The sequence below is a fragment of the Ranitomeya variabilis genome, chromosome 4 (genome assembly GCF_051348905.1).
Source record: "Ranitomeya variabilis isolate aRanVar5 chromosome 4, aRanVar5.hap1, whole genome shotgun sequence".
Taxonomy (NCBI): domain Eukaryota; kingdom Metazoa; phylum Chordata; class Amphibia; order Anura; family Dendrobatidae; genus Ranitomeya; species Ranitomeya variabilis.
In genome coordinates this window covers 251,772,706-251,785,817 of record NC_135235.1, presented here as the reverse complement: position 1 = coordinate 251,785,817, position 13,112 = coordinate 251,772,706, and the positions used below count along the sequence as shown (strand labels likewise).

Below are 13,112 nucleotides of genomic sequence, written 5' to 3'. Positions count from 1 at the left end.
TTATTGATATAGTGCCAACATATTCTGCAGCACTTTACAATTAAGCGGGGACATGTACAGACAATAAATTCAATACAAGTTAAGACAATTTAAACAGTGACATTAGGAGTGAGGTCCCTGCTCGCAAGCTTACAATCTACAAGGAAATGGGGGGACACAATAGGTGAAAAGTGATTGTTATTTCAGGTCTGGCAATTATAATAAATAGGGATTTTCATATAAAGCTGCATGATCCGGTCATCAGCCCGTGTGTTCAAGTGCAAGAGTCAAGTATCAAGTGCAGCTATCATGTGCATGGAGGGTGTGGAGACAGATGAATAGTAGGGTGCAGATTCAGAGTAATATTTGGAAGGAGGGAACAGGGCAAAGTTAGTTTACTGAGTAGTTGATGTGGTAGGCTTGTTTGAAGAGATGGGTTTTTAAAGCGCGCTTGAATTGGTCAGGGCTAGGTATCAGTCTGATCGTCTGGGGAAGTGCATTCCAGAGAGCTGGAGCAGCACGAGAGAAGTCTTGGAGATGGAGGTGTGAGGTTCGGATTACGGGGGATGTTAGTCTTAGGTCATTTGTAGAACGGAGGGCACGTGTAGGGTGATAGACCGAGATGAGAGAGGAGATATAAGGCAGTGCAGAACTGTGGAGAGATTTGTGGGTGCGCTGGCAGTACCCCATATACACCAGTAATACCCCATATATGCCAGTAATACCCCCTATACCAGTGTTCCCCAACTCCAGTCCTCAAGAGCCACCAACAGGTCGTGTTTTCAGGATTTCCTTAGTATTTCACAGGTGATGGAATTATTGCCTGTGAAGGTGATGCAATTATTACCTGGGCAATACTAAGGAAATTCTGAAAACATGACCTGTTGGTGGCTCTTGAGGACCGGAGTTGGGGAACACTGCCCTATACAATAGTAATATCCCATATACACTAGTAATATCCCAAATACAATAGTAATATCCCCTATATGCTGGCAGTACCCCATATACGCTAGTAATACCCCATATACGCCAATAATATCCCATATATGCTACTATTACCCCCTATATGCTGTCAGTACCCCCTATACACTAGTAATATCCCATATACACTAGTAATACCCCCCTATATGCTGGCAGTACCACCCATGCGCTGGCAATACCCCCTATACGTTAGTAATACCCCCTATATGTTAGTAATGCCCCATATATGCTAGTAATGCCCCATATATGCTAGTAATACCCTCTATATGCTGGTAGTACCACCCATGCGCTGGCAATACCCCCTATATGCTAGTAAAACCCCCCATACGTTAGTAATGCCCTATATACGCTAGTAATGCCCCATATATGCTAGTAATGCCCCATATATGCTAGTAATACCCCCTCTTTGCTGGTAGTACCCCCTCCCCATATGCTGGCAATACCCCCTATACTCTAGTAATATGCCCTATATGCTAGTATTACCCCATTTACGCTATTTGTGCCCCCCTATGCGCTAGTTGAGCCCCACGTATTTTAATACCGCTGCTATTCCTACTGACAGAATCAAGTCTACTGGGACGACTGGTCCCAGCTCAGCATCTTCAGGGCCTCAAAGTACAATGGAGCCCAGGCGGAAGTTCTGATTGGTCGATTGTCAGGAGTGATGGACATGAAGATTTTCTATAAGGGCAAATGGATGGGTAATGTAACATAACCCAGATGTCAGTCACTGATCTGTGTAAAATACAGTGGTTGTACCAGCGTCTTATCTGTGGTCTTTAACATACCTGCTGATGGTTTCCCACACAGGAATGAATTCTTGTACATCGAACTCTTGCCGTCTCCTGTGTCTGCCCAAGGCCAACAACAGCCGAGTTTGCCGTTGTCCGGAGGGGGTGAAGGAGGAGACTTCCTCTGCTGGGGAGGCGCAGTGCGAGTGTCCTCATGGTTATCAGCTGAAGAACAAGACCTGCGCCAAGCAAGGTGAGCGCTGGGGCCGAGCGAGGATAGCCAGAACCCAGAGAGACTTACCCCATCGCACAGCAAATCACCACCTCACCTCCGGGCCCCACCCACCTGACCTCTGGGGCCCACCCACCTGACCTCCGGGCCCCACCCACCTGACCTCCGGGCCCCACCCACCTGACATTCAGGCCCCTTGCTTCTGACCTCCGGGCCCCTCCCTTCTGCAGATATTACTACACAGGGGATAGTGACAAACACCAAAGGGACGAGGAAATAAACACTTCGCTTTCTCTGCTGCAAAGCGCCGCACAGCAGAATAAAGGCACCAGGATAATGAACCCAGCAGAAGCACCACTGCACCCGAGAGCTCCTCACTCAGGCTTGGTCACTGAAGATTGCTCTATCACCAACAGTCAGCTGATGCATCAGGTGACCATTATAGGATGGTGGGAGTGGTCACCACCACATCAGCTGACCCAGCAGTGCCCCCCCCCCCCCTCCATCAGTGCAGCAGCGTCGCCGCCATGCTTTCTCCTTACAGGAATCCTTTATCGGTTTGTCTCTTGTGTTCTCTGCAGAGATCTCCTGTCTGCCCAGTCAGTATCGCTGCTCCAACGGGAACTGCATCAACAGCATCTGGCAGTGTGACAACGACAACGACTGCGGGGACATGAGCGATGAGAGGGACTGCCGTGAGTCCGCACCGCTGCCCCCAGCCTGAAGTGGCTGATAACAGGGAGTAATAGACTGTAGTCTCCTCCCCCAGTAATGGCTGATACCAGGGGGTAATAGCTTGTAGTCCCCTGCGTTGCCTGCTCCGCTCATGTACAGGGGGCTGGCTGCGGGGTGTTGGGGCTTATGATCCGGACTCTGTGAATCTTCCGATTCCCCCGCGTGCTCGGCGCTCGCTGATCCTCGGCGTTCTCTCTCCTCAGCGACTACGGCCTGTGACCCCGATACGCTGTTCCGCTGTCAGGAGTCGGGGTCCTGCATCCCCCTGTCCTATAAGTGTGACCTGGAGGACGACTGCGGAGATAACAGCGATGAGAGTCATTGTGGTGAGCGGCAGATTCGGGAAGTACAGGGGCCCGGGGGGGGGGGGGGGGGGATCCTTTAATATCGAGGGATGGGGGCTAATATTCCGTACAGCTGAGGGTTTGTTGCAGTTGTATTCAGTCTATCTGTGCACTCCAGACTGATACTTTCCCTGCACTGATACATTGTAACAAATGACCAGCACAGGAGAGGTCTGTGCTTTGTTCAGGTTCCTGGATGCAGCCGGACGGTGGCGGCCGTGCTTGGATACATTAGATACCTCCCTGACGCGTCTTACCACCTGACTCTTTGCAGAGGCGCATCGGTGTAAAGAGGACGAGTTTAACTGCAGCTCGGGGATGTGCATCCGGCAGTCGTGGGTCTGTGACGGGGACAATGACTGCAGGGACTGGTCTGATGAGGCCAATTGTACAGGTAGGTCACGGGAGCTGCGGCCGTCTGCATTGCTGTACACCCCCCTGACGGGAATCTGCGCGGTTTATCATCCGGTCATTGCTGCTGCCAGTCGTCGGCACTGATTCATTCCGCAATGGATCTTTATATCTGTCGGAGCTGCGCTCTCCTGGTACAGAACTCCAAATCCTCTGCGTCAGAATTCGAGGTCCTCTGAGACTTTGGTTGAGCTCACTACAAAAAGGCTTGAACTTAAAGGCCTGCTGGATAGACGGTTTATGGGTGACAAGGAAAGAACTAAAGGGTTTTTCTACAAAAGAGCTAATGTTTGCGGGCGCCCTCTTGCACGACTGCTTCATCCCAGATCGGGTCCCACCCTTATCTCATCACTCAAAAATGATAAGGGCCAACTGGTCCATAGTAATGAGGAGATCCTAGAGGTCTTTCAAAAGTTCTATAAATCTCTATACAACATTAGGGGCAGGTTCGCTGATTTGGATCCCACCACGTTGAAAAATAAAATTAAATCTTATATGAATAGGATCAAGGTCCCGTCCCTCCTTGAGGCGGATTTGGCTGTCCTGGAAAAGGACGTAACCCCTGAGGAGCTGTCAGAAGCTGTTAAATCCACCTCTAAATGTCCTGGGCCGGATGGGTTCACTCCCTTATTCTATAAATCCCTTCTATCTGACTTGCTTCCCCAAATGGTCCTCACCTTTAATGCGATTTCTGAGGAGAATAGTTTTACCCCCCAGTCTCTAGAGGCTCATATTTCTGTTCTGCTAAAGCCTAATAAAGATCCCCTACTGGCCGGGAGTTATAGGCCAATCTCCCTGATCAACGTCGATGTAAAATTATTTGCTAAGATATTGGCTGACAGATTGTCGGGACTTCTCCCATCTATTATCGACATTGATCAGGTGGGCTTTGTCAAGGGCCGGGAGGCGCGGGACAGCATTATCAGGTCTCTTCTCCTTATTGAGAGGACCAAGATGCAAAAGTCCCCTCTTTGTCTTCTGTCGATTGACGCGGAAAAGGCCTTTGATAGAGTCCATTGGGATTTTCTACGGGAGACCCTGACCCATATTGGCTTACAATCCAATTTCCTGGGGAAAATTATGTCATTATATTCAAAACCCTCAGCTCGTGTTAGAGTCAATGGATCTTTGTCCGATCGTTTTTATATCCAGAACGGTACTAGACAAGGCTGCCCGTTGTCGCCCCTATTGTATGTTTTAGTTATTGAGCATTTGGCTAAGGCTATCCGAGTTAATGACAGTATCTCCGGGATTCAGGTTGGAAACTCTAACCATAAAACGGCCCTATTTGCCGACGACATCCTCCTCTTTGTCTCTAACCCAGTCGTCTCTTTTCCAGTGCTTATGAAGGAGTTTGAATCCTTCGGGGATTTAAGTAACTTCAAGATTAATTACTCCAAAACTGAGGTCCTAAACATTTCTCTATCTTCTTCCGTGGTGGCTTCCTTGAAGCAGGCCTTCCCCTTCAGATGGCAACGGGATCAGATTTCATATCTCGGGGTGAACCTCACCTCGGATCCTCTTCAATTATTTTCTTTGAACCATCAGGTCATTTTGAACAAGGTGGGATCCCTTCTGGAGTCTTACGGCCCATTGAGGCTGTCGTGGCTCGGTAGGATTCAGGTGGTAAAGATGGATATCCTGCCGAGATTTCTTTATATCTTTCAGGCAATTCCCATTTGGCCACATAAATCGTTTTTTATTAAAATACAGTCCTTGATTTCCCGTTTTATCTGGAAGGGGAAAATACCGAGGGTGAGTTACAAGGTTTTATCTAGGCCACGCCAGTTTGGTGGGGTTGGTCTACCCAACCTCCGAAACTATTGCAGGGCGGCCATATTAGTTCGCCTCTTGGACTGGAAATATAAAATTAAATTTAAAAAATGGGTAGAGTTGGAACAAGAATGGTCCGATTTGCCTCTTCAGTATCTTCAGTGGATCCCAAAGCAATATGCTCTTCAACAGGGGAGATTTTCCTTCCTAACCTCAGAGGCTATGAGGGCATGGCACTGCAGTGGGGTGAAGGGGTCCGCTCCTTCTGGGGCCAGCCTTCTTACACCTATTTTTTGCAACCCGGCATTTCCTCCGGGCATTCACAGGAAAGCCTTCATGGGATGGAAATACGAGGATGACATACGGGTTGGTGATATCTTACAGCGTGGCGAGATTCCCACCCTCTGTTCCCTCCAAACCCAATCTCTATCCACTAAACTTCTATGGTGGGAGTACTTGCAGGTCCGGTCTTTCCTGGCCTCTTTGAATTTGCCTAGGGGTTCGAACTGTAGACTCTCTCCCTTGGAACTGTTGTTTGCCGGTGGTGACGCCCCGAGCAGGGGAATCTCTTCCCTCTACTCAATTTTTTCAACACCTGACTCTGACGCAAGGCTCTATTTCCAGTCTGCTTGGGAGAAGGATTTAGGGCGGACTCTGTCGGATGAGGATTGGGAGCGTTGCTTCCTGATGAACCATAAACTCCCGAGTTCCAGTGAGGCCTCGGAAAAGGGGTATAAACTGCAATATAGGTGGTACCTCACACCTGACAGGTTACACAAATTTTCACCCTCAATTTCAAACTGCTGCTGGAGGTGTGGAAATGGCATTGGCTCCCTTTTGCATATCTGGTGGGACTGCCCCTTGATTAGAACATTCTGGGACCAAGTGTTCCGAAATTATGGTTTGATCACAGGCAAGCACATCACCGGTACTCCGGAGATGGCATTGCTCTCCATGATTCCCGGTTCGGTGAGATCCCAAAAAAAGGACATCCTTAAATTTTGCCTAGCAGCTGCTAGAACGGTCATCCCCCGCCGATGGCGAGACCCGGTTCCCCCCGATGTTGTGGAGTGGTTTTCAGAATTTGAAACCATCTTTAGGATGGAGGAAATTGAAGAAGACCTTTCACAGACAAGGGTCTCCTTCTTAGGTACCTGGACTGAATGGATTCTATTTAAAGATTCTGCTCGTTTCCCTGACCTGTTTACCTGAATACACCTGTCTATTCTACAGTCGATTACTAAGCTACTCTTCCTTTCTTTTCGTGTTCTCATTTTATATATCTTTTCTTGAGCCCCACCTAATTGGGCTCCCCCCTCTATTTTTTCTTCTTTCTATCTCCCCCCTGGGTGAGCTGTTCACCTTCCACCAGCTCGGTGTGATAGGTCTGTACCATGATTTACCAGTTACTTTTATAATGATACTATCTGCGTGCATGTCTCGCTTTAGGGGACATGGGCGAACTGATTTTAGGTATGCTTTACTTTATTTACGGTAATGAAAGTCCTCGCCTGTTGCGGGGGCAAGGAGTCATTGCTTATATGTTAAAGATACCGTAGTCATTCTTGAGGGTTTACTCCCTCTAATTTTTTTTTTTTTCTCTCTTTTTTGTAAGATTTATGCAAGGTTTGTGAATGAGTGTTTTTTTTGTGTTACTCTTCTCGAATTGTATATTATAAGAAAAAGTACTTTGATCATTGACGTAGTTTTCAACTACTGTTTTTCTTGTAAAATTCTCTTCTCTTTAATAAAAATATATTTAACCACAAATCCTCTGCGTCATGTAGCACCAACCTTCTATACACTAGAGGGAGCTCTCAAACAGCTTGCAGCCGCTGTCTGCAGATACGACCCCTCCTGCAGGGGGTCCTCGTGGTTATTCCGGCGGTATATGCAGGGGGTTGCATGCGAGGGTCCTGCTGAGGCACAGAGCCGGCTGTCTTGCCAGCGTCAGTGGGTGCAGTAACTCTCGTAAGACGTGACGACCTCGGCCACCCTCTTCTCCGTAGCCGTCTCTCACACCTGCGAACCCTCCAGCTTCCAGTGTCATGACAGTCACTGCATCCCCCAGAGATGGGTCTGCGATGGCGACTCCGACTGCCAGGACGGCTCCGATGAGGACCACGCCATCTGCGGTAAGGAGCCGAATGCGGGGGGCTGCCATGTGCTGTGTACGGGGATGTGACTGTGTCCCTGCTGTCACCCACAGAAAAGAAGTGCAATGGATTCCAGTGCAGAAACGGAACCTGCATCCCGTCCGGGAAACACTGCAACGGGGCGAAGGATTGTTCCGAGGGGGAAGACGAGCAGAACTGCGGTGAGTCCGGCCCCCGGGGGTCCAGCGGTCGGCCATTGGTGGAATACCTGGTAATTACTGTTCCCTGTGCCCGCAGAGCCCCTGTGCACCCGCTACATGGACTTTGTGTGTAAGAACAGGCTGCAGTGTCTGTTCCATATCATGGTATGTGACGGCATCGTGCAGTGTCACGACGGCTCCGATGAGGACCCCGCCTACGCTGGATGTTGTGAGTATTACAGCGCTTCAGTGATGCAGATATTTTACTTTACAGCTGAAGGTTTGTTACAATGTATCCAGTCTAGTCAATCTTCTGTAACAACACTGATCCCTCTTCTGTCGGATTGTTACAATGTATCAGGGCAAGTAAAATGCTCCTGTCCGGAGCCCACACAATTGTAATAAACCTGCAGCTGTGAAGTGGGTGAGGATTTACATACAGTAGTAATCTGTTTTGTTGCTTTTTAACAGCTCGAGATCCAGAATTTAAGCAGAACTGCGATTCTCAGAGTTTTTCTTGCCAAAACGGAGTTTGCATCAGCCTGGTGTGGAAGTGCGACGGCATGGACGACTGCGGCGACTACTCGGACGAGGCGAACTGCGGTCAGTCCCCATCAGACGTGTGCAGGATAACACCTAACACCTAGACACACCGAGAATGACCCCTCTCAGCGCCTGGAAATCACCGTACAGTGTTCTTACAGCCCCCTCCACGTTTGTCAGGAGGCTCTTTAAGCCTCCTGGTGATGGGGGACACTATGTCCTATTGCATGGGACATAATGGAAGCCGTCTCCTTTGTTCTTTGGTGGTGATACATTTCCATTCTGTGTAGGTGGAGTGCCCTTTAATGTCTGGTATATTGGCTGCTCCACTATTCACACTGTCTCCTCTGCTGCAGCGAACCCCACGGACACCCCCGCCTGCGCCCGCTACTATCAGTTCCAGTGTGAGAATGGCCACTGTATACCCACCCGGTGGAAATGTGACGGCGAGAACGATTGCGGGGACTGGTCAGACGAGAAGGAGTGCGGAGGTTTGTCTTCTGTCACACGGAAGAAAAATCGTTTTCCTTTTACTCAATGTCGATATAAAGACTTAAACTTTTCTACCTTTAAAATAAAATATTCTTTCTACGGTGAACAGCAACCATTCCTCAGACGACCACACGACCGTCCACCTGCCCGGCCAATCACTTCCGATGTGACAATGGTGTCTGCATCATGAATACGTGGGTGTGTGACGGTTACAAGGACTGTATATACGGCTCTGACGAGGATGGCTGTCCTACTACTGGTATATTATGTACATGTCCCTCTCCCTAATTTGTCCTGAGCGGGGGAGGGGGGGGGGTGACTGTGAGTCTGGAGCGGGGGTGCGGGTGACTGTGAGAGACTGGAGTGGGGGTGCGGGTGACTGTGAGAGACTGGAGTGGGGGTGCCAGTAACTGTGAGAGTCCAGGGTGCGGATGACTGAGAGTTTGGAGCTGGGGTTGTCGGTGACTGTGAGAGTCTGGAGCTGGGGTGTCGGTGACTGTGAGTGTCTGGAGCTGGGGTGCCGGTGACTGTGAGAGTCCGGGGACGGCTGTCCTATTACTGGTATATGATGTACGTGTCCCTCTCCCTAATTTGTCCAGAGCGTGGGTGCGGGTGACTGTGAGAGACTGAAACGGGGGTCCGGGTGACTGAGAGTCTGAAGCGGGGGTGCCGGTGACTGTGAGAGTCTGGGTGCGGATGACTGAGAGTCTGGAGCGGGGCGTGGTTGACTGTGAGACTGGAGCGGGGTGTGGGTGACTGTGAGAGTCTGGAGCTTGGGTGCGCAGGTGGCTGTGAGAGTCCGGGGTGCAGGTGGCTGTAAGAGTCCAGGGTGCGGGTGACTGTGAGAGTCCGGGGTGCGGGTGACTGTGAGAGTCCAGGGTGCGGGTGACTGTGAGAGTCCGGGGTGCGGGTGACTGTGAGAGGGGTGCGGGTGACTGTGAGAGTCCGGGGTGTGGGTGACTGTGAGAGTCCAGGGTGTGGGTGACTGTGAGAGTCCAGGGTGCGGGTGACTGTGAGAGTCCAGGGTGCGGGTGACTGTGAGAGTCCGGAGTGCGGGTGACTGTGAGAGTCCTGGGTGTGGTTGACTGAGAGAGTCCAGGGTGCAGGTGACTGTGAGAGTCCGGGGTGTGGGTGACTGTGAAACTGGAGCGGGGTGTGGGTGACTGTGAGACTGGAGCGGGGTGTGGGTGACTGTGAGACTGGAGCTGGGTGTGGGTGACTGTGAGAGTCCGGGATGTAGGTGACTGTGAGACTGGAGCGGGGTGTGGGTGACTGTGAGAGTCCGGGGTGCGGGTGACTGTGAGAGTCCGGGGTGCGGGTGACTGTGAGAGTCCGGGGTGCGGGTGACTGTGAGAGTCCGGGGTGTGGGTGACTGTGAGACTGGAGCGGGGTGTGGGTGACTTGTGAGAGTCCGGGGTGCGGGTGACTGTGAGAGTCCGGGGTGCGGGTGACTGTGAGAGTCCGGGGTGCGGGTGACTGTGAGAGTCCAGGGTGCGGGTGACTGTGAGAGTCCGGGGTGCGGGTGACTGAAAGTCCGGGGTGCGGGTGACTGTGAGAGTTCGGGGTGCGGGTGACTGTGAGAGTCCGGGGTGCGGGTGACTGTGAGAGTCCAGGGTGCGGGTGACTGTGAGAGTCCGGGGTGCGGGTGACTGAAAGTCCGGGGTGCGGGTGACTGTGAGAGTTCGGGGTGCGGGTGACTGTGAGTCAATCAGGCCTTTTTTTTGCTCTTTTTTCGGTCTTTCCACTGGCAGCCAACGCCACCTCGCCCAGCTCGACATCACACGACCAATGCAGCAGCTTTGAGTTTGAATGCCAGAAGGGGAAATACTGTGTGCCCAAGTGGAAGCGTTGTGACGGCATCACGGACTGCCAGGATGGCACAGATGAGCTTCACTGCCGTAAGTTTGGTGTTTTCCTGGTAACAGAGAGCACTAGATGTAATTATTATGATAGTGATGGCTGATAACAGAGAGCAGTGGATTGCACGTACCTGCGGAGCCGGACTGGGCGGTCGTGTTGTTCTTCTGCCATTACACTGATCCATATTTGCCGCCTCTGCAGCGACTCACAGACCGTCCTCCTGTGTGAACGGTTCCCTGTGTGATGACGGTGAAGCCTGTCTTGCGCTGTCTGACCGCTGCGACGGCTTTCTGGACTGTTCTGACGGCAGCGATGAGAATAACTGCACCGGTAAGTGTCACTTCTCATTTCTAGTCTGTGCTGTCCATAGGTGTCATTTGTTACAATGTGTCGGTGCAGGAGAGCTGTGATTAGATTAGGAAGGAACGACATTGCACATTGTAACAGACTGCAGCTGTCATCAGCACAACAACCAGCATTGTTCCCGTTCACTTACAGCAAGCCAACCTCTCGACACTGGTAAAAAAGGGATGAATAAAGTATTTATAATGAAATATAAAGAAAGCCAGGAAAAAAAATCATGACTTAAGACTTCCAGTAATCCAGCACATAAAGGCGCCGGATTATTGGACTTTGTGAGCTTGTGTCACCTGACTTGTCCCTTACCTGCTCTAGATGACAACGTGGTCTACAAGGTCCAGAATCTGCAGTGGTCCGCAGACTTCTCCGGCAATATCACCCTGACGTGGGCGCGACCCAAGAGGATGCCGCTGGCGTCCTGCGTCTACAACGTGCTCTACAGGTAATGCTGCGCCGGCTCATGGATTACACCCAGGGCTGCCACTAGAAATTTCGGGGCCCCATACTGGCAAAATTTTCGGGGCCCCCTTGAGACTCCGCCCAGGCTCCACCCCAGCCCCGCCTCCACGCTCCACCCCTCAAACTGTCCACAGTCCCACCGCTCTCTCTTGGAAAAACTCCACTTCTCACCAATCACACATTGAGAGTACGTATCCACCTTCAGGATGGCCGGCGGTTGCGTCGGAGCGGCAAACCTGCTCGGCGCTAAGCCCCGCCCCCTACTGTGACGCGATGATGCCGGATGTGTTCATTGCACACATGCGGGATCATCGCACCCCACACATAGGGCCCTGTGTTATAGCTTGCGGCGGCGCAGCTGCCGCAAGGAACACGGACATGCTGCGATCTTAAAAGAAGCCCCGCATGTCCGGAGTCGCAGGGCCGCCGGGTGCGTGTTACCACGCATAGTGGAGACGGGATTTCATAAAATCCCCTTCACTATGCTGGAACATCTGGACGCTGCGTGTTTGACGCTGTGGCCCCACGCAGCGTCAAACACGCAGCGTTTACTTAACGTGGACACATACCCTAACAGTTCCCATCACCAGATCACACACATAGCCGGCAGCTTTTGTTTTGGCCAAAAGATTTTGTAAGCCGCCACCATAACACGGTAGACTCTTTTGGTGAGGCCCTACTCTGCTGTAACCTATTAAATATTTGTTAAAATATGCAATACAATTTAGGTATATTTTTATTTATTTTTCAATTTTTAAAATGACCAATAATATCACATAAAAAGAACAAATACCGCTACACCATGACCAGATGACATATTACCACCACAGTGATCGAATAATATCACATACAAGGGACAAATACCGCTACACCATGACCAGACCGCATATTACCACCACAGTGATCGAATAATATCACATACAAGGAACAAATACCGCAACACCATGTCCAGACCACATATTACCACCACATAGTTACTGAATACTACAATTCTGATCAGTAATAAAAAAAAGCACCACACTATCACCATAAGTGCCATTATACACAGGAGATCTGTACTTAGTATGCAGTGTCTGTGTACAGATAATACAGTGATCACTAGTGAAATGATACAAAGGACCTCTGTATATAGTATACAGTGTATAGTGACGTCTCTAGGTGAAGTCCTTCATCTTTCATCCAGCACAGACCGCCATCATGTCTTCCAGCCAGGACTCGTTTCTACAGGAAATAACACAGTTATCTCGAGCTCCGCTTGTAGAACACATTACTTAATTTTTCCCAACTTCTACATTACACCGCATAAAGAAAAAGAGGCGACATAGTGTCACTCTACACAGTAACAGGACCGCCCCCTCATTTAAAACAGTGTCCTCAAAAAATAAATACATCACTGCAGTAATAATATCCCTTAATTAGTCCCTATGGTAATAATATTCCCCATCCTGGCCCCCGTGTGTCTCATTCCTGGCGTCAGCCATATGTTCTCCCATCCTGCCCTCATGAGTATCCATCCTGCCCCATATGATCTCCCCATCCTGCCCCATCTGTCTCCATCGTATCCATCCTGCCCCATGATCCTGCACAATCTGTCTCCAATTCTGCCCCCAGTGTCTCCAATCATGCCTCCTGTGTCTCCAATCCTTCCCCATCTGTCTCCAGTCATGCCCCCATGTCTTTCATCATACCCCATATCTCCATTCTGCCCCTGTGTCCAGCATCATTCATAGCCCCTGTGTCCAGCATCATTCATAGCCCGTGTCCAGCATCATTCATAGCCCGTGTCCAGCATCATTCATAGCCCCTGTGTCCAGCATCATTCATAGCCCCTGTGTCCAGCATCATTCATAGCCCCTGTGTCCAGCATCATTCATAGCCCCTGTGTCCAGCATCTCTGCCCCTGTGTCCAGCATCTC

At 50.5% G+C, this 13,112-nt stretch overlaps 1 protein-coding gene across 2 annotated transcripts in view; it reads left to right on the top strand.

Moving 5' to 3' along the window:
- The window catches only part of SORL1 (sortilin related receptor 1), a 64,280-nt gene that overhangs the window by 31,531 nt on the left and 19,637 nt on the right, over window positions 1–13,112 (top strand). The window contains exons 21-34 of one of the 2 annotated variants that reach the window (XM_077249467.1): window positions 1,523–1,661; window positions 1,771–1,944; window positions 2,505–2,618; window positions 2,862–2,984; window positions 3,277–3,396; window positions 7,196–7,321; window positions 7,396–7,503; window positions 7,580–7,711; window positions 7,954–8,085; window positions 8,382–8,516; window positions 8,627–8,785; window positions 10,269–10,415; window positions 10,579–10,707; window positions 11,053–11,179. In XM_077249467.1, coding sequence (XP_077105582.1) covers window positions 1,523–1,661; window positions 1,771–1,944; window positions 2,505–2,618; window positions 2,862–2,984; window positions 3,277–3,396; window positions 7,196–7,321; window positions 7,396–7,503; window positions 7,580–7,711; window positions 7,954–8,085; window positions 8,382–8,516; window positions 8,627–8,785; window positions 10,269–10,415; window positions 10,579–10,707; window positions 11,053–11,179 — 1,865 coding nt within the window. The remainder of the gene's footprint in view (window positions 1–1,522; window positions 1,662–1,770; window positions 1,945–2,504; window positions 2,619–2,861; window positions 2,985–3,276; window positions 3,397–7,195; window positions 7,322–7,395; window positions 7,504–7,579; window positions 7,712–7,953; window positions 8,086–8,381; window positions 8,517–8,626; window positions 8,786–10,268; window positions 10,416–10,578; window positions 10,708–11,052; window positions 11,180–13,112) is intronic. The other variant, XM_077249468.1, reaches the window with a different exon arrangement.